This window comes from Hemibagrus wyckioides, linkage group LG01, assembly GCF_019097595.1.
Source record: "Hemibagrus wyckioides isolate EC202008001 linkage group LG01, SWU_Hwy_1.0, whole genome shotgun sequence".
NCBI classification, from domain to species: Eukaryota; Metazoa; Chordata; class Actinopteri; order Siluriformes; family Bagridae; genus Hemibagrus; species Hemibagrus wyckioides.
Window position 1 is genome coordinate 28,306,718 of NC_080710.1, and position 19,324 is coordinate 28,326,041.

General features: G+C 41.8%; 1 protein-coding gene across 1 annotated transcript; it reads left to right on the forward strand.

The window, feature by feature from the left end:
- Positions 1 to 1,084: 1,084 nt before the first annotated feature.
- klf6a (Kruppel like factor 6a) lies at positions 1,085 to 8,210 on the forward strand. Its single transcript, XM_058385748.1, has 4 exons — positions 1,085 to 1,432; positions 3,259 to 3,835; positions 4,811 to 4,934; positions 5,815 to 8,210. The coding sequence occupies exons 1-4, from the start codon at positions 1,331 to 1,333 to the stop codon at positions 5,864 to 5,866; spliced, it is 855 nt and encodes a 284-aa protein (XP_058241731.1). The 5' UTR covers positions 1,085 to 1,330; the 3' UTR covers positions 5,867 to 8,210.
- The last annotated feature ends 11,114 nt before the right edge of the window (positions 8,211 to 19,324 follow it).

Genomic DNA, 19,324 nt, shown 5'->3' on the forward strand with positions numbered 1-19,324 from the left:
CTCTCTGGATAAGGGCTTCTGCCAAATGTAAAACCTATTTTAGTGAATGAAACAAGTTTAACAAAATACTGTTTCAGCCCTTCACTCCCTTTAAGGGAAAAGGTTCTTTTTGGTCATTTTATAATGTGAAACCAAATCAAACAAAACAGCAAACTCAGCAAGAGAATCGATTTAGTGCCGATTTATTTCAGGGGCAGAGAACGGACCGAGTTTTTACTCCTGAGCCCACGAGAGCCACATCCTGGAGGTTCCAGGTAGTCATTGCCCTTATCTCTGTCTATATGAGAAGCACAGAAACATTGGTCATTCTGTTCTAGTGAAACCAGTTTTAGTGAAACCAGCAACTTGACTGCTGTTATGCGCATATTCCGAATGCTGACCTTAAATAACCACAGTTTTAGTCACCACGTTTGAGTCAGAAGAGATGTGGCAGAACTTGGCTGCCCTTGTGGAACTTCACTCTGCTATCTTCAGCTATAGAGATTATATGTTTTCTGTCTGGGTGTTTATATGTTTATATATATATGTTTTGAACTTTTAAAAATAATAATAATAATAAAAAAAAAGTAAATAAATAAATAAATGACGAAAGTGCGTCGTCCAAAACACAGACAGGGAGAGTGTCACTTTAAGTCAACTTTTTTAAGGTCTGCATGTTATAACGCGCTATATTAAAAAACCCTACTAAGAGATTAACGCGTATATTATTATTTAAATATCGCCTCCTGACATGTTTACAAGCAGTTTAAAAGAAAAAAGCAAAGTGGCACTGCGCTCCCTGTGGCGAAACACAAGCCTGTGGCTAACACAACCGACCAAATGAAAAAAGCTTGTTGCGCGCGGAGCCCACTATATATATATAGGTCTAAAAATAGCCAACCAATCAACGAAGAGGACCGGGCACTCGAATGAGCCAATCGAAAACGAGAACATATGAATTCATTTTCAGGGAGGCTCGCGATTGGTCCAAGGTGATATCATATGCACCCGCGCTGGTTAACCGTCCGCGATTGGTGGCGTGCTGGGGGAAAAAAGTCACGCCGTCACAGGCTTTGTGGGCGGAGTTATGGCGAGCAGGCAGCGAGGTTTGAATAAGGGAAGTTTGACAGAGAGCTGAGATCTGCGCTGAGGCTCCTCTCTACACTTCACTCCTCCGCTGGTCCACTCGCGTCCAATGTGAGAGCTCTGCGCTGCTTCGCTGTTTGCCTGGACGAGACTCAGCGACAGGGGTCTCTTAAAAGATCTCCTTTAACTCCAGGGAAGACAGTTTTTCCAGTGTTTTTCTTGTTTTTTTGGTGTGTGTGTGTGTTTCACGCGCTCGGGATTTGCGATGGATGTTCTACCCATGTGCAGCATTTTCCAGGAGCTGCAGATCGTCCATGACACCGGCTATTTCTCAGCGTTACCGTCGCTGGAAGAATACTGGCAACAGGTAAAAGACAAGAAAAAGGAAAAGAAGCATGTAATGCCTTAAAATGATCTAAACAACGCTATCTTAATAGCTGTGCGCGTGCGTGCGCGCGAGTGCGCGAGCGAGCGCACGTCCGCGGCTGTAACTGTAAAATTCTAACTATATTATTTAATAGATAGGTTTTTTTTTTTTTTTTTTTTTTTTTTGCTTGTCCCGATTGCATGATGAACTTGAACCGAAATCGTTCAAGCATCCCCGACCGTGCATTGAAACACACCACTTTCACAGCGGAATGGTGCACGAGCTGTCAACAAGCGGCAGAGCATTTATTTTAAAGGCTACAGCTAAATATTTTTCATTGATAGTGCACTGTTGCATTTTAGTAGAAGACGTGTGTGTGTGGGGGGGGGGGTGCAGAATGCTGTGTATGTGTGTGTGAGAGAGAGAGAGAGAGAGAGAGAGAGATCTGAAGCAATGCTACAAATAACGCAGGATCAGTTAGTAGTGAAGTCAGGGCGCGCGCGCGTGCCGTTTAGTTGTGAAAGCATGTGTATATATATATTTATATATGTATGTGTGTGTGTATATATATATATATATATATATACATACATATTATAAATTAAAATATGACAGCAAGTGTGTGTATAACGGCTTACCAAATTGCAGACTTTCGGACAAAATAGTGCCCGTGCCAAAATACAAACACACGCGTGCGCACACACACACACGTACGCAGGCGCGCGCGCGCTGACTTGTTTGCTATACCTTCTCTAGGTGGCGTACTATTTTGACTTTAGTGCGGAAGTATGCGGTTTTTTGGGACGCAGCCAACGGTTCAGTCTGTACATGAGAGAAATTGATCTGACTCGTAAAAAAGAAAAAAAGGAAAAACCCTACCCTGGCACATTTTTGGTCTCGTGCCAGAATTAAAATGCTTTAAGGTCTAACTTGCTTTCAGAGTCATATGAGATTATTCAGGTCTACATATCTCTCTCTCTATATATATATAGTGCTTGTGAAAAAAATACATATATATGTAATGTGCTTTATTGCTAGGAGTTGCAGCGTGAGGGTACGAACCCTGTACCTGCACCTTTTTTAGGTCTATGTGTATATTTGTATGGAAATGGTATGCTTTGAACCCAAGGTAAAAGATGCATGCCGACCATGTAAGACTTTTTTTTTGTTCCCCTGATCGTACGATTGATTTAAGGCGTCTGTAACATTTTCATATAACCCTTGAAACGTTTCCTAGAATCAACTCTATCCTGTCGGTCATTCAAAGAACCCTTGAGGAACCCTGTGCCACTATTCCGTGCAGTCCGTTTGATGCTGAACATCACCACCATAAGTGGAAAGTTTTGGATAATGAATGTGTTGGAGCAGCAGTTTGTGATAAACCAATAGCCAGTGGTGTAAAGAGCAGGATGTCCATAGCGTGTCAGCTTGAATGAGGAAACTCGGCAGAAGCTGAGATGGAGGAAGTGCTGCGGCTTCCTTAAAAGGACTCTAAAACCAGCGTATGAGTCATTCTGCCTCTGTTACCACAGAGTAAATGTTAGTCTTTCAGAATGAGGCTTGACGATGTACACTTAGCAAAGCTAAATTTGGGCAACAATCATGCAATGAGTGCCATAATTGGATTTAGGTGTGTTGTGCTTAAGCAGAAATATCTTAAGGTGTTGGTGAAGAGTAAGTCATGCAATGCCAAGTTGGTTTATCTGAAGCTGACTCAGCCCAATGATTTAAAGAGACAGGAAGTGGGGTTCTTGTATTGTTTTAAAAACAGTAGACCGTCAGCATCTATTCTTGTTCTGACTGGCTCTTGTGTTTCTTCACGTCAGACATGTCTGGAGCTGGAGCGCTACCTGCAGAGCGAGCCGTACGTCTCGGCTTCCGAGCTGAAGTTCGACCCTCAGGAGGACCTGTGGAGCAAACTGATCTTGGCGTGTGGCGACGGCGACAAGGGAGAAATGGACTCAAACTCGAACGCCGATCTCGCTCACGTCAAAGAGGAGGACGCTCAGGACGGCCCGATGTCGGAGACGCGCAGCGTGAACTCGGACGCCAGCAGCGAGGTGTCAGATAGCTCGGAGGAGCTCTCGCCGACGCACATCTTCGGCTCGAACCCTCTCGGCTCGGGACACTTGGCCTCATCGATCATCGCCACGCCGCCGTCATCTCCGGAGGCACTGCAGGAACCTGGCATCCCTCAGCTCTGGGGATCCATAAACACTGAACTGCATGTAGCCGGTAAGGCCAGGCACGGCGGAACGGCCAAGGGGTCGGATAAACTGGCACTGCCCGGAGGTGACGCGTCTCCAGACGGCAGGAGAAGGGTGCACAGGTGCCACTTCAACGGCTGCCGTAAAGTTTACACGAAGAGTTCACACTTAAAAGCACATCAGCGGACTCACACAGGTAAGACGCGTTTCCGTCACGTGTTTGTGTGTTTCTTAGGAAACAGATGACTGTATAGCCAATGCTAACCGACTTGAACTTTGGGTATTTTCCAGTGTATCGAGAGTACAGAACTGGATAAAAATTCAAAGGGGGTATTCCTGGTTCTCTTACTGGACTATTATTACTCATACCAGCATTTTTCCAGTTGGAATGCCCCTGTGTATTTCTGTAATCTTTACAAAAGAAGGATATTGCAAGTCATTTCTAGCAGGAAAAAACACATCGTCCTTGATATCAATAGTCGCATTATTTCAAAGCACGAGTCAAAGCAAATACGTCATGGTGATGAGACTGAAAGTTCACGTTTGGGTGTCTTTATCAGTTCCACTCGAGTAAGTTGTGCAATGATGTTGAGAGTTCAGTCAGCTTTTCTCTCACCCCACCACCATCACCACCAGCAGTGGCTGCAAGAGCATGGACTCTCCTGGCATATTTGCATCACATGACCACATGGCTAAACGGTGACCTAATCTGTTAGGAATGTGGCTATGCCCTAAGGAGGGTGTGAGGGAGGCAAGGGGAGGGGGTAGAGAGGAGGGGTGAGGGCAGAGGCCTAGAGCGAGGAAAGGAACCTGTTCTACCAAAACACTGTTTCGTCATGGGAAAGGGCCAGAGGTTTGAATAGTAGAACCGGGTGGCCCACTGTTTCTTTTCTTTTTTTCCCCTCTTTAAAAGACCGTGTCCTGAGTGAAACCAATCCTGTTTGCTGATCTCATTTGTTCATTCAGATGATGTTTGTGTTTACAGAGTCGTCAAGCAAATCCATCCTGAACCTGTGTGTGTGTGTGTGTGTGTGTGTGCCTGCTTGTGTGAATGTTATAACTAAGTACATATGATAGCATAGGTTCTTTTTTTTTTTGCCTTTTCTTTTCTTTTCTTGCCGTTTTTCCTGCCTGGCTTTTCCCTGAAGTTGTTTGTGCGTTTTGTTTGCAGGTGAGAAGCCGTACAGGTGTTCATGGGAAGGCTGTGAGTGGCGCTTTGCACGCAGTGATGAGCTAACCCGGCACTTCAGGAAGCACACGGGTGCAAAGCCATTTAAATGCAGTCACTGTGACAGGTATGTTCTTGCTCCATCTCTCTTTTTTTCCCCTTCCCTTCCCTTCTCTCTCTCTCTCTCTCTAAGATTGTGACAGTTATCTCGTCCCGTATGCCTTTTCCGCAGCAGCCTGCCTGCGCCTTTGATGTGCGCCGACACGAAATACAATAGATTTCGCAATTCTCCGTTCTCCATTGATTCCTTTTTATCTGTTCATCGATGGCAGTCGTCACATTATGCTCGGATTTCATCACTTAATTGCCTAATCGGATTAAGTGCTTCAAAGAGCAATGACAACAGTGTCGTATTTCCCGAATATTGATATTGACTGGGTTTTATGAGCGAATGTGCCGAGGATTTGAACAGAGTTACAACCCGGGCCCTGCTTCTGTGGCGGCGCTTCCCTCGATTTTAGCTCCGCTCGCCTTTGAAAAAGACTTATCTGCTCAACTTCCCCGGTGGCATCAAGAAAAGGCGCAGCGCTATTTCTTGTAAAGCCACTGATAGGGCATTTTTGTTAAAAGGCCTTCATCAGCTGGGCAAGCGAAGTGCTTCCCAGGCTGTAGCATGTTTATTTATTTATCTTCTATAACTGCTAAAGCACACTGCAATCACGTCCAGGATTTTATACATCCTTATGTTAGGGACGTAAAATTTCAACACTGTCTGAATTTCAAATATCTCATTGGCTTGTAAACTTGAAGTGGGCGTGGCCTAATTCTGTTCCTCTAAATGCTATAAATCCTGACCAGACAGATACTAAGGATGAAGTAAATGCACCGTGTAGCGCCTTGCTGTATTCTTAGCAGTTTTAAACAAGTTATTGATTATTTCTGAACAATTTATTGACATTTCCGTACATATATGATCCACGAGTGACCCGTTCTGTTCTTTCTTCCAGGTGTTTCTCCAGGTCAGACCACCTGGCCCTGCACATGAAGAGGCACCTCTGAGCAGGTCGTGGCAAGTGTGGATTTGCTCTCGTTGTATCGTGACCAGCCTCCTGGTCGCCCTGCCCCTCATCAGGGGGAGGAGTGTGTGTCCAGCCAAAGCATGCCATTTTGCACCGTACCCTGTGCCTCCGGGAATCTCGGGGAGAAAGGTCTACTGAGCGGTTGTGGGAAAAAAAAAAAAAAAACACACAAAAAAATCACACAAAAAAATTTTCAAAAAGACAAAAAGCAAATGGAGCCGGATGAAATCACGTGCGAAGAAGATGACAAGTGACGAATGAAGGACTTTAGGACAAAATGACGACAAAAAAAAAGCGATCAAAAAAAAAAATGAATGAATGATGGTGTGTGTCATATGGTGCATGTTGTTTTGGGACAACTCCTGGACAACCAATACACTGGTACTTATTAAACGAAAAAAAAAAAAAGCCTGAGCGTGAGCTCGCAGAGTGCGAGAAGTGTATAGTGCGTGAGTCGGGGTAGAAAGGGGGTACCAGTGTGTTGCTGCAGACTGAATGGTGTGGGAGAATTTGAGAATTTCTTTTTTCTTCTTGCAAGCCTGTGACCGGGAGGGGGAGAGAAACACGTGTCTGCTCAGTGTCAGCGTGGAAGCCGGGACTCGCCCTATTTCCCCCAGGCTCTGTGCTCTCAAAGGGATGATGGGACTTTGGTTACATCTAAACGCACCCCTTACCAACCACAAACCCACCCCTCTCTGCTGTCCCTGCTAACCCCATACCTTCCTCCCTCCCCTCCTCCTCCTCCTCGCCTGCAGTCGGAGGCTCTACAGATCCAGAGTCCCTTCATGAATGAAAGTGGCTTTTTTTTTTGGTGTTTGGTGCAGCTACTAAATGTGCAATGTGTTCGGTAGCTTGTTTCTTTGACAGGCTACAAAAAAGCTCTTTCGTTGTCCATTGTATAAGCTGTGTGCTTAGAGATAAAACACAAAACTATAACTTCACTATCATAGACAGGTGTTGCATGGTATTAGGGTTTGTACTCTTATTTTTTATTTTTTCTTCCTGTTCTTTGTTATCAGGACTGCTAATAGATTCCAATAAAGTGCAGCTAAATAAGAATGGTTAAATGTTACAATATATTGTACATAAATGGATTGATGATTCTTCTCTTTAAATCCTGTCATAAATTTTTCTTTTCTTTTCTGGTGAGGAAAACCACTATTGCTTAGCATTTTTTTTTTTTTTGGTCTTCTTTCATCTCCAAATCATCAAGGACTGCTGTCCTCTCTCTCTCTCTCTCTTTCTTGCTCTCTTCTCCCACATCTCTCTCTCCTCTAACATTTCTATCTCTCTCTTCCCCTTCATTTTTCCCTGTTATTAATGCACTGTTGACCTTAATGGTGCCTTATGCAAGTGACCTTGTCCTGTGGAATAGATTGGTCTTTGGGGGTCACGCTTGTCTTGTATGAGTGAACTTAGCTTTATTAAGGCTCCATTTCCTATGAAAATGCACCTTCCTTTATCAAAAGTGGCCGCTCTATATACCTGTCCCTCTTATCTGTCTATCTATCTATCTATCTATCTATCTATCTATCTATCTATCTATCTATCTATCTATCTCGTGGAGAAACCTATCGATTTACTCTTTAACGTTGGCAAATCCGTATCTAAGAAAGATGCAAAAATGCAGCGACGCACTTATGGACAGTCGCGTACAGTGAATTATATAATGAATGCTTTTTAAAATGGACACATTACATGTTTCAAGAAAAAAAATCATTGGTAACTACTGCTTCTTGCGCAACAAGGCTCAAGGGGAAATGGGAAAATTACACAGCTGCCTTGCCATCGTTTGACACCGCGGTTCAGAAGCCTGGACTCGTCTCCCCTGCAACCAAGACGGAGAGAGAGGAGGGGAAAAAAAAAGTAATGATTTATTGTAATTAACAAGCTCTAGCAGGACAGGCCTCGCCTTGTAGCGCATCGGTGTAATGAATTACTAAAGGCTTTGCTGGCACACATTCTGCCACAGACTGCTGACTCCGACAGTTCGCTATTGACCTGTCTGGACGGCGTTGTTTTAGCCTGGCAACAGTATTATGGAAACAGAGACCGGGCATCCAGAAAGATCAAGATGAATCGCTTCTTTTCATCCCGTACAATGTAAATTTACAGACGTTGAATTGAAGCCTTTTCACTTCATCAGACAGCTCCGCTAGCCGTCTGGATGTCCTGTAAAGCGTTTTTTTTTTTTTTTTTCAAAAATTTATTTATTTTCTCTTTCTCTGAGATCAAAATCTCTATCAAGGATTTACAATCAATTACAATCGTGAATATGAACCCGCATGCATTCCTGTAAAAAATACAAAACAAAAAAACAGTCTGACAAAGCTCAATAGACAGTAATACTGTGTATATATCAGGGACTTACTGGAATTGAGCAGCAGAGGCACATGAATTTTAGATCAGATCACCGCAGGAGGATCAGCATGAAGAAGCTCGGCTATAAAATCCAATCAGAAAGGCTTTAGCGGGTAAAAACAATAGAACAGTCCATCCTCTTTCGGAAAGAGTGGCCAGCTGCATTCAAGCGGTAATCGAGCCTTAATCAAGCCTCCCATTTTTTGCTTGTAAACTATAACCAACGCTTTCTATCACACTTTTTTCCCTCTCACAACCTTCTCCTCTTGTCTATTTCTTGAATATTTGTACAAAGTTGAAAAGAGATAAAAGTTACAAATGAGATACAAAAAAGCATTTTCTAAGATTTTTATTTGTTCCTTCTTTATATAAATTTTATTTGAAATTGTTTTGCAAAATTGTTCTATTTCTGTATGAATGTATTTTTTATTGGAATAATAAGAAATTCTTATCAGACATCATTTGCTTCTTGTTTTGCTTCGATTCCTTTTCACTGAGAAACGTGCATTGCGATGCTGACGGGTGACGGTTGCAGATCGACGTAGCGCTTCGTGTTGGAAGAAACTGCGCTTTGCTGTTTTTTTTTTATTTTCACGTTTTGTTTTAACTATAGCTGCTTTAACGTAAATAAAAGAAATATATAAAATTCGTCCAGCATAAATGCCAGTTTACTCGAGGAGGAAATGATGTGCTAAAAGAAAGACACCTCAGGAAATGGTTACTTTTCACATTTTTTGCTTCGACCTTCTGTGAATTTTGACATCTCGGACGTCGAAGCCGATAAAAAAAAACGAGAAAGCGTGATTGTGGTTGCTGTGGTTATAAAAAAAAGCTTCTGATTATTAAGTAGTGACCAGATGACTTCAGTGTCGCAGTGTTTTCATTTCTAACTGTTGTTCTGAGGGAAAAAAATGGCCGTCTCTTCCTCTTTCTGAGGTAAAAATCACTTTTTTTTTCTCGTCTGCTTGCTAGAAGCTGCCGGATATGAAGTTTTGTTGTTGTTGTTGTTGTTTTTTAAATTGGAAGTAGCTTAAAAATTTCCAGCACATTTCCTCTAGTTCACTTTAGGTTTGGCGCAGAGTTTTGCTTGCAAGATTATGTGAGTGTGTGTGTGTGAGAGAGAGTGTGTGTGTGTGTGTATGTAATGTGGATGAGGTCTTCCTCACAACCTTGTCAAAACACAAACCATGCTTTCCCACTTCGCTGGAATAGATGGCAAATTGCACCTTTTGACGATCCAGCGTCTAAAAGAGGAAACTTGACCCAACAACCTCTTTGCCAGAGTTAGCACAGGAATGTGTTTACAAGGTTTGGCTCCATCCCTAAACATTAAAAAAAAGTTTCAGCCTCCTGGTTTCTGCTTCTCCCTGCAGTCAACACAGAGACTGCTCACGATCAAAGCCACCCAAATTACCCATCAGCACCGGGGGCTGCCCTCGGCACTTAATTAGCATCATGTATTTACATGGCTGTTAGATGATTATTTGATACAAATAAGATAATGTTCCCCATTGAACGTTAATCAAAAGGGCTTTGCAGATAATTATTAAAATGTAGGTCATATGAATTGCATGCAAAATTTGTTTTCTTAGAGTCGGGGTATTTTTAATTAAACTGTAGAGTAGCGAAGATGTGAAAATGGGAAGCAGTTCATTCCTTATTCCAGGAACAAGAAATGTGTGTGTTTCTTGGTGCTATGCTAATAAATACCACCTAGAAACAGAAAGCTTTCATCTTCCACTCCTCTATCTTCAAGTTACTGATATCTCAGGCATTGTTATGCAGCACCAGATAGTTTCGTAGATACATCAAGCCCTTAAAGGTCAAGAAGGGCCTGAATGAATCGTTAAACATAAGAGAATTCCTCTTAGAGCTAGATAGAGGTGATGTTCAGTTTTACGACTCTGACTGCGACTCCTGTGATTATTACTAATGGAGATTAGAATGACAAGAAATTCACAAGCAACTTGGACCAAAACATTTTTCAAAAACCTGGATTACCCTTTTGCTGACAAATCAGCTGACCTACCTCTTAACCCAATGCAGGAGAGATACGTTAGTAACGATAGGTCATGATGCCTTTTCACCTCATCATAATTCAGAGCTATTCAGATCCAGGACCCGGGCAGGTGCCCCCTGTGCCATCCACAAAGTAGTGATGACCTTTGCGTGGTGAACAAAGGAAGCAGCTCGCCAAGTCTCATCATATTTGGTGCCATGTATTTGCTTGATAAGTCCAAAGGTGATCTGTGGCACAGAGTACATCAAAATTAGAGTCAGTGTCACAGCATCAAAGCGTGTCTTTGCCAGAGGGCTATGGCTGGTGGTTGGTGTAGGGAGGGTTGAGAAAGCGCTCGGTGTTTGAAGTATCAGCGCTTAAGAAGAGGGTATATTAAGGGAAAGGGAAAACAGAGAGCTCTGTTTATGCAACTTGATTAAGGGCAATGGATGTAATGCTGTGTTCAAATGAACAAGTGCGATATGTAGAGATTTACAGGGAGTTCAAAAACGGGAATGTTGACTTAAACAAGTTTCTTATATGTCTGTTTCTGCCCCAAGTGATTAATTTAATTATCTCAGGTTACAGTGTGTGTGTGTGTGTGTGTGTGTGTGTGTGTAGTTTCTCAAGATCTCACTGTAAGGCTTACCTTCAGGTTCTCCACTTTCCTCACACCTCCCTAAAAAAGGCTTGTATGCAAATTGGCTAAACAAAAACACCCCTAGGTGAAATGTTTACACCCAGGATTATCTTAAAATACTCAGCTTTATACTTTCTGGGATAGACTCCGGATCCACCTCACCAGGATAAAGCACCAACTGATCATGAATGAATAAAATAGTTGACTTTCATATGTCAGTTTTGACCTTAAAACTACATCAGAATACAGTGGAACCTCGGCAAACAGATTTTGCCCTCCCTTACAGATTTTCACCTTAAGAATTGAAATTTTGCAAGAAATTTGCATCGACATATGAAGCATTTTCAGCGTAGGAACAAACCAAAGCGAATGTGTATGTCTGGAAGCCGTTCAAAACCTGTTAGCGTCAGTGGAAAGCCAAGCGAAGCTAATCGAAGTGAGTTTACGAATTTTACGATTTTTTTCAGTCAGTGAAAGCTGTTTGGAAAGAGTCAACCCACAATACCATTGTTGCCTTCAGCATGCGTTCAAAAGCTTCACGTTTTTTTTGTTAACAGATTGGTTGTGTGGGTGGTCTGTTCTATTTTTAGCCCAAGCTTGGTGGCACGACTTCCTGTGAGGAGCCTTGACCTGGAATGCTTGGCTTGGGTCAGTTCTTTGTAAGCAGCCATACAGTTTCCATACGCTTCGCATTGCTCATATTGGTCATATTTTTGGGAGGCTGGAACGGATTATCTGCATTTACATTATTTCTAATGGGAAAATTCGTTTCACAATAAAAATTTTCACCTTAAGAACTCGTCTCTAGAATGAATTTAATTTGTATGCTGAGCTTCCACTGTATGTTCTGAATCCTTTCTGATATATACAAGAGATATTGCTAATGATCCATTATGCATAGCTCATAGTGAGTCTCTGATTAGTAGAAGAAAAGCTTATGCCATATTGTCTGGAGATCACAAGTTTGAATCCTGACAATGCCATGACCATTCGTGGCCAGGAGGTGGTTTCAGGGCGGGGGGGGGACCCTTGTCAATCACAGCGACACTTGCCAATCATGTATTCCGAAGGGGGCAGATAACACTTTCCTCTGTGTGTGTTACACAGCCCTGTGATGCAGCATGAGCAGCAGGTTTTGAACCATCTGCTAGCCTTCACTGTGTCCAGGTGGTAGCTGTTATTTGATGGGGAGAGCTGATTGGTCAGTGGAAAATAATAATAATAATAATAATTCTAATAATAATACATAATTTTTCTACACAGGGCTACAGGGAACCTGGAGTCTATCCCAGTGACACAAGGTGTCTCAGAACACAAGGTGAGGGACACCTTGGACAGGATGCCAACTTATTATAGGGCACAATTACACACACCCACACACTGACAATTTAGAGATGCTAATCAGCCTACAACACATGTCTTTGGACTGGGGAGGAAACCAGAGAACCCAGAGGAAACCCTCGAAGCACAGGCAGAACATGCATCAAGCCCCTACAGCCCCTTGTGTTACAGTCACTATACAGCTCTGTGGCTATGACGGAGCTCAGTTTGCACACAAAGCTCTCTGTTTACCGGTCACTCAATGTCCCTAACCTTACTTGTGCTGGTGCTGCGGTGCAGTGAGTGAAAGAATAAGGCTATGAGTACAGGTAGAGGAAATGAGGATTCTCTGCAGGGTTGAGGGTGAACTGACAGGAGCCAGTTCATGTGGTTTGGCTGCTCTACAAGAACAGTATCAAGAGCTGGGTCCTGTTAGAGCTGAATCAGCCACATCCCACTGGACAGAGACCCCGGGGAAGACCCAGGACCCGTTGGAGATTGGAGATTATACCTCACATTTGGTCCTGAACGAGCAGGAATCTGTGGCTAGGAATAAAGAAATCTGGATTGACCTTGTCGGTCAAAGAAAAAAAAGAAAAAAAAAGAAGCGGAAAGAAAAAGTAGAGATTGCATATTAGAATACTGGAGAAATTTGTCGAATAGTAAATCGTTTATAGTTTATTCTCGGCTTATGGGTTAATAGAGCGGATCTGTCTCTTCAGTCAATGTTGAGCTGAAACCATCAGTGAACTCAAAGAGGTCTCGATGCCGATTGATGTATCTGTTTTCTGTAAATAGGAAGAGAGCAGTAGTGATGTATAAGATTACCACATTACCATCATACCATAATGCATTCATGACCTAGAACTCAGGATGAGTATCATAATCATCATCATTACCTTCCATGTTTGTGACTGCGTCCCTTCCATTCGTTTAAAACAAATATTTTTAAAAGGGTTATCAAGTTTCCAAAGTGGATGCTTCACTCAATTAGCATGTTGCAATTAGTGCTAATGAACACTGGAAAAAAAAGAAAAGCATAATAATAGCAGGGGGAAGGGGAAAAAAAAGATCAGAGCATTTGGCAGAAAAGAGTCTTGGGTGATTAGACACTTCTGAGCCCAGAAATGCAGGCTGAAGCAGTGCACTTTCCCTTTCAACACAGATTAATTTCCATCACAACAAACCAAAAAGGCTTTAATGGCTCATTTGTATATGGAGACAGGATGGTCAGAGAGCTGTTTTCCCTCAAGCTGCAGACAAACACGAGTATTACAGAGAAGAAGTCCCTAGCCTTTCAGTTGGAAAAGAGCAAACCTTGATGGCCAGAGTGTCCTTTTTGACCGTTCTTTTGTGATATTGTTTAAGCTGACCTTGTCACGGGATTGAGTCCAGAGAGCAAGGCTTGGTCATTTGTGTCGTGACCTCCACGCTCATGTGTAGTCTTGTGTTATAATTGTGTGGTGACGTCTTTGGTTTGTTGAGCTGACTGATGACCTTGTGGGGGCTGGAGATTTTGCTTTTTTTTCAGCCATATATAAAACAGCAACAGCAACAACAACAAAATAGTCTAGTATATCTGTGAAGGCCACAAGTAAAATGTATTAAAAGCATTTAAAAAAATATTTAAAAAAATAAATAAATAATATAAAATAAGTATTAAAAGAAACAAACAAACCTACTAAACATTCTCTAATTCTCTAATATATGTCTGTTATATAAGATGGCACACGAGTAAAATATATTAAAAGCAATAATAATAATAATAATAATAATAATAATAATAATAATAATAATAAGCTCTACAGATTAAGTGATACATATTAAGGAGTAAATAAATAAACAAACAAAACTGTATATTTTATGTACAGTATAGTGGCCATAAGTAAAAAAATATAGTAATTTAAGTGTATTTAAAAAATGAAGAATAAAAAAGAATTAATAAAAAAAAAAAAAAAAGGAAACCACAATGCATTCTATAGTACCATGGCCACAAGTAATAGATATTAAAGGGAAAAAAATATATATTTATATATATTTTTTATTTATATATATACGTCTAATGAGCTCTAAATTGATTAATTTAATAATTTAATTTAATTTTTCTTTCTTTTAAAGAAAGGAAAAAAAGAAAGAAAGAAAGAAAGACATATTAATTTAATCAATTAAAAATAAATCTGACATATTTTATTGAAGATATCTGTAGCTGTGTGTAGGTGTGAGAATGTGCTGTGTGCTCAGACAGGATTTAATATAAATCTTGCTAATAAAACATAGCATCTTAAAATGTTAACACAAAGACAGATGAGCTCATAGCATTAGCACGCTGTGTGAGTCATGGTTAAAGACAGACAATATCACAATGTAAACTGTGATTAAAGCAAATCTGATGGTTAGCATGAGTCACTGGTGTAGCAGTATACTCCTGAGATCTGAGCTGAAGGCAGAAATCACTCCCATTACACAATCCCCCAGCCTTCAAAAGGTAAACGGGTATGCATATCCCCACTGAGCTAGCATTGATAATCGTGCTATGGTTGTTATGTAACGACTATCGCATCAGCTAATTGGGTAAGACACAGCAGGGTGCCCACTGCTCAACTCAAACACACTGTACGAGAATTAACACTCTGTCAAAACCACACCGATAGACCAACCATGATCCGTTTCTTCGGTTTTTTTCATTTACAGGAACATAACCGTTTATAAGCTTTAAAAAAAAATCTACCAAAGACCAGCCTGACTCAATAGAATCTATCCACACAGATCTGATTTGCACACACTATCTATTTTATTACCACCACGGGGGCAGTGGTGACTTAAGTGGTTAAGGCTTTGGGTTGTTGATCGGGGTTCAAGCCCCAGCACCACCAAGCTCCACTGTTGGGCAATTGAGCAAGGCCGTTAACCCTCCCTGCTCCAGGGGCATTTTATCATAGCTGCCCCTGCGCTCTGACTACAACTTCCTCAGCTGGGATATACACTATATTGCCAAAAGTATTCGCTCACCCATCCAAATAATCAGAATCAGGTGTTCCAATCACTTCCATGGCCACAGGTGTATAAAATCAAGCACCTAGGCATGCAGACTGTTTTTACAAACATTTGTGAAAGAATGGGTCGCTCTCAGGAGCTCAGTGAATTCCAGCGTGGAACTGTGATAGGATGCCACCTGTGCAACAAATCCAGTCCTCGCTCCTAAATATTCCACAGTCAACTGTCAGCTGTATTATAAGAACGTGGAAGTGTTTGGGAACGACAGCAACTCAGCCACGAAGTGGTAGGCCACGTAAACTGACGGAGCGGGGTCAGCGGATGCTGAGGCGCATAGTGCGAAGAGGTCGCCAACTTTCTGCAGAGTCAATCGCTACAGACCTCCAAACTTCATGTGGCCTTCAGATTAGCTCAAGAACAGTGCGCAGAGAGCTTCATGGAACGGGTTTCCATGGCCGAGCAGCTGCATCCAAGCCATACATCACCAAGTGCAATGCAAAGCGTCGGATGCAGTGGTGTAAAGCACGCCGCCACTGGACTCTTGAGCAGTGGAGACGCGTTCTCTGGAGTGAGGAATCGCGCTTCTCCATCTGGCAATCTGATGGACGAGTCTGGGTTTGGCGGTTGCCAGGAGAACGGTACTTGTCTGACTGCATTGTGCCAAGTGTAAAGTTTGGTGGAGGGGGGATTATGGTGTGGGGTTGTTTTTCAGGAGCTGGGCTTGGCCCCTTAGTTCCAGTGAAAGGAACTCTGAATGCTTCAGCATACCAAGACATTTTGGACAATTCCATGCTCCCAACTTTGTGGGAACAGTTTGGAGCTGGCCCCTTCCTCTTCCAACATGACTGCGCACCAGTGTACAAAAGCAAGGTCCATAAAGACATGGATGACAGAGTCTGGTGTGGAGGAACTTGACTGGCCTGCACAGAGTCCTGACCTCAACCCGATAGAACACCTTTGGGATGAATTAGAGCGGAGACTGAGAGCCAGGCCTTCTCGTCCAACATCAGTGTGTGACCTCACAAATGCGCTTCTGGAAGAATGGTCAAAAATTCCCATAAACACACTCCTAAACCTTGTGGGCAGCCTTCCCAGAAGAGTTGAAGCTGTTATAGCTGCAAAGGGTGGACCGACGTCATATTGAACCCTATGGATTAGGAATGGGATGTCACTTAAGTTCATATGTGAGTCAAGGCAGGTGAGCGAATACTTTTGGCAATATAGTGTATGACGAAAAGAACTCCACTATGCTGTAATGTATGTGTGGTGATAATAAAGGATTCATGCCCTCAGTTCTTCTTCTTATTAGAATTCCTGTGCTTTCATTATGTCAGCCTGGCTTTGATTTCTGGGCAGGGCGCTAACCCAGCCACAGAAGGGTTAACTCTCAGTGTGCATCAGTCCTATGGGGAAAAGGGTTTGTTTTGGTAAGCTCATGCCTTAGCTGACTAGAAATGGTCTTCTGATGTATATCTCCTTGTAGCTTTAAGGTTCAACCATTTAAGATGCTTTTCAACTCATAACGGTTGTAAAAAGTGGTTATTTGAGGTATCTTAGCCTTCCTGTAAACTCAAACCAGTCTGGCCTGCTTTGTCTTCTGTCCTCAACAATCCTCAGAACTGGTTTTTTTGTACTGCTCTGTGTAAACTCTAAAAGACTAGTGTGTGTGAAAATCCCAGACACTCAACAGTTTCTGAAATACTCAGACCAGTTTGTCTGGCACCAACAACCATGCAACACATAGTACACACTCTACCCTACTGGTCTTTACTACTCTCCTCAGGCTCTTTTTCTTTGAGAAATTAGCATATGACTGCCCCCCCCAACACACACACACAAATATAAATTCCTCTTTAGAATTAGACCTGTATAAAATAAATAACTGGATGTTGGATGTTCATTCACTAATCAACTAATTTATCGTATTCTACATGTTACATGCTAGCTGTGTGGCTCAATTGGTTAAGGTAGTTGATTGGAGGATCATGGTTCAAGCTCCAGCACTGCCAAGCTGCTACTGTTGGGCCCTTGAGCAAGGCCCTTAACCCTCCCTGCTCCAGGGGTGCTGAATTTCAGAGCATAGGCTGACCCTGTGCTGTGAAGAAAGAATTTCCCCGTGCTGTAATGTATATGTGAAAAATAAAGGATTCTGTATTCTATACTGTATATATTAAGGTCCCAGTGTCAGTATCCCACACTTTCGCTGCTGTGCCCAGGGTTCAAGTCTGGGTTAGGTACCAACCAGGCCACTGAGGAGTTAACCCTCAGTTCTCGGTCCCAAGCCTGGATGACATGGAAGGTTGCTTTCGGAAGGGCATCTGGTGTAAAACCTGTGCCAAAATTAAATGTGAATCAGACGTGGCGGCCCCGAACAGGGAGCAGCTGAAGGACAGTGACAACAACAATATGTGCTAGCTGTTATAGAAATAAATCATCAATTATTGTCCATTATAAATTGTCTTCTAATCTATTGATTCTCAAAACGAGAATTTAAAGCAAAGGGTCCAAAAAATTGTTACAGTAATGGAAATTACTGTACACATTACACAACACATTATTATGAAGGTTATTATATTTATTATTGACTTCTTATAATTATTATAATGAATTGAAATGGGTTTCATTTAAACTTTGAAACAAGTCGTCTAATATAGAAATGTGTTCTGTTCATGGAAAGTTTTCAGGAACAGAAAACTCTAGAGAAAATTATTGTTGTATATTTAAGTAACAGAGTATCTGGGCACTGAGGGGGCCCATGGAATTATTTTTACAGTTAACCCTTCTTATCAGAACATTGCTGTTCAGATCTGCCAACGGAATGAAAATGGAACATTATGGGACATTTTCAATCAGTGTAAACAAATGAATGATTTTCTGGCTGTGAGTCTGATGTAAAATGAGTCAGGGCTCTGTGGGCTTTCAGTGTGAGATGTGTGTGTTTCCCTCTGTTGGATAACCTTTCACAGAATTTTAGTGGTTGAAGATAAACACCTTCAAATTTTAGAGGTTACAAGCGCTTGGGGCATCTCAGAGAGCAGAAATGGGTTTGATATCAACATTTACTTTGCAAAAATAAAAAAAAGATTAATAGATAAATAATAATAATAATAATAATATAATGATATAATAATAATAAGTTTTAGTTTTTTGGAACCTTTTTTAATGAATATATTGCCCCTAGTAGGCTAGGGAGAAACAGAAATACTTATGAAACACTACAGAAGTCCTGAGTATCTTCTTTCACATGAGCTTCATATTAACCACCACAGTGGAGTGGGACATGACAAAGACATTCAATGCTGAATATGAACACAACAAAACAGCCACAAATTCCAGTTTTTGGCCTCTGGTATAAAGAATTCAATGAATAAATTGGCTGCAAAAGTTTGTGCTCGCTTGGGCTTGTCTATATTTGGTTTTAAAGCAATGATACCACTTTTTTTGGCAAACCTGCAAATTATCTGATAAAATAAGTGTGTAATTTTGTGATGTCATATAACCTGGCAAGGAAACAAACAAATAAAAGATCTGCAGCTGTTTAAAGCAGCTCCTGGTTGTTTGTTTTCTTCCTACCTTAGATATGATTGTGCATTCAGTCTGGCCTAAACACACATTATATAACACCGAGTTTCTCCAGTACCACATGCAAATGTTTTCTTATGAACAGAACTAAATGGGCTGCATTCAGATATCAGTCCAGATCCGTGGCTCTTAAGCACCAGCAGGATTCCCAATCTCCAAGACTGTACCATCAGCACCTGCGGAGCGAATGGGCCTCTATTAGTTTGCATGCAGAATTGAAATGCTTTCAGAAATCCTCGGCGCTAACGCAGCTGCATTAATCACCATGACAACTCGAGCCTGTATCTCCAGCTCGTCCTGGCCGACGAAAATAGCAGAGAACGAGGGGGAATCTTAATCATTTGTATTCTAATTTCACTCCTTCGGAACGTTTCTTAACCTTCTTTTACTCTCCACTCAAATTTGTTTGGATGGTCCGGAATAATTTACGTCTTTTGCCGTAGTCATCCTATTAACCTTCCCTCTGCTTTTCTCAATATCTGTCAAATCTATGTTTTGATCAGCTCAGCCGATGATTTAGAAAGCACTTTTAATCCCTGTAG

What these genes read in the sequence shown, in the direction of transcription:
- klf6a (XM_058385748.1), top strand. Translation starts at nt 1,331, where the DNA reads ATGGATGTTCTACCCATGTGCAGCATTTTCCAGGAGCTGCAGATCGTC. An exon ending in ACATCAGCGGACTCACACAG is followed by an intron (nt 3,836 to 4,810) that starts GTAAGACGCGTT and finishes TTTTGTTTGCAG; the next exon opens with GTGAGAAGCCGTACAGGTGT. An exon ending in AAATGCAGTCACTGTGACAG is followed by an intron (nt 4,935 to 5,814) that starts GTATGTTCTTGC and finishes TCTTTCTTCCAG; the next exon opens with GTGTTTCTCCAGGTCAGACC.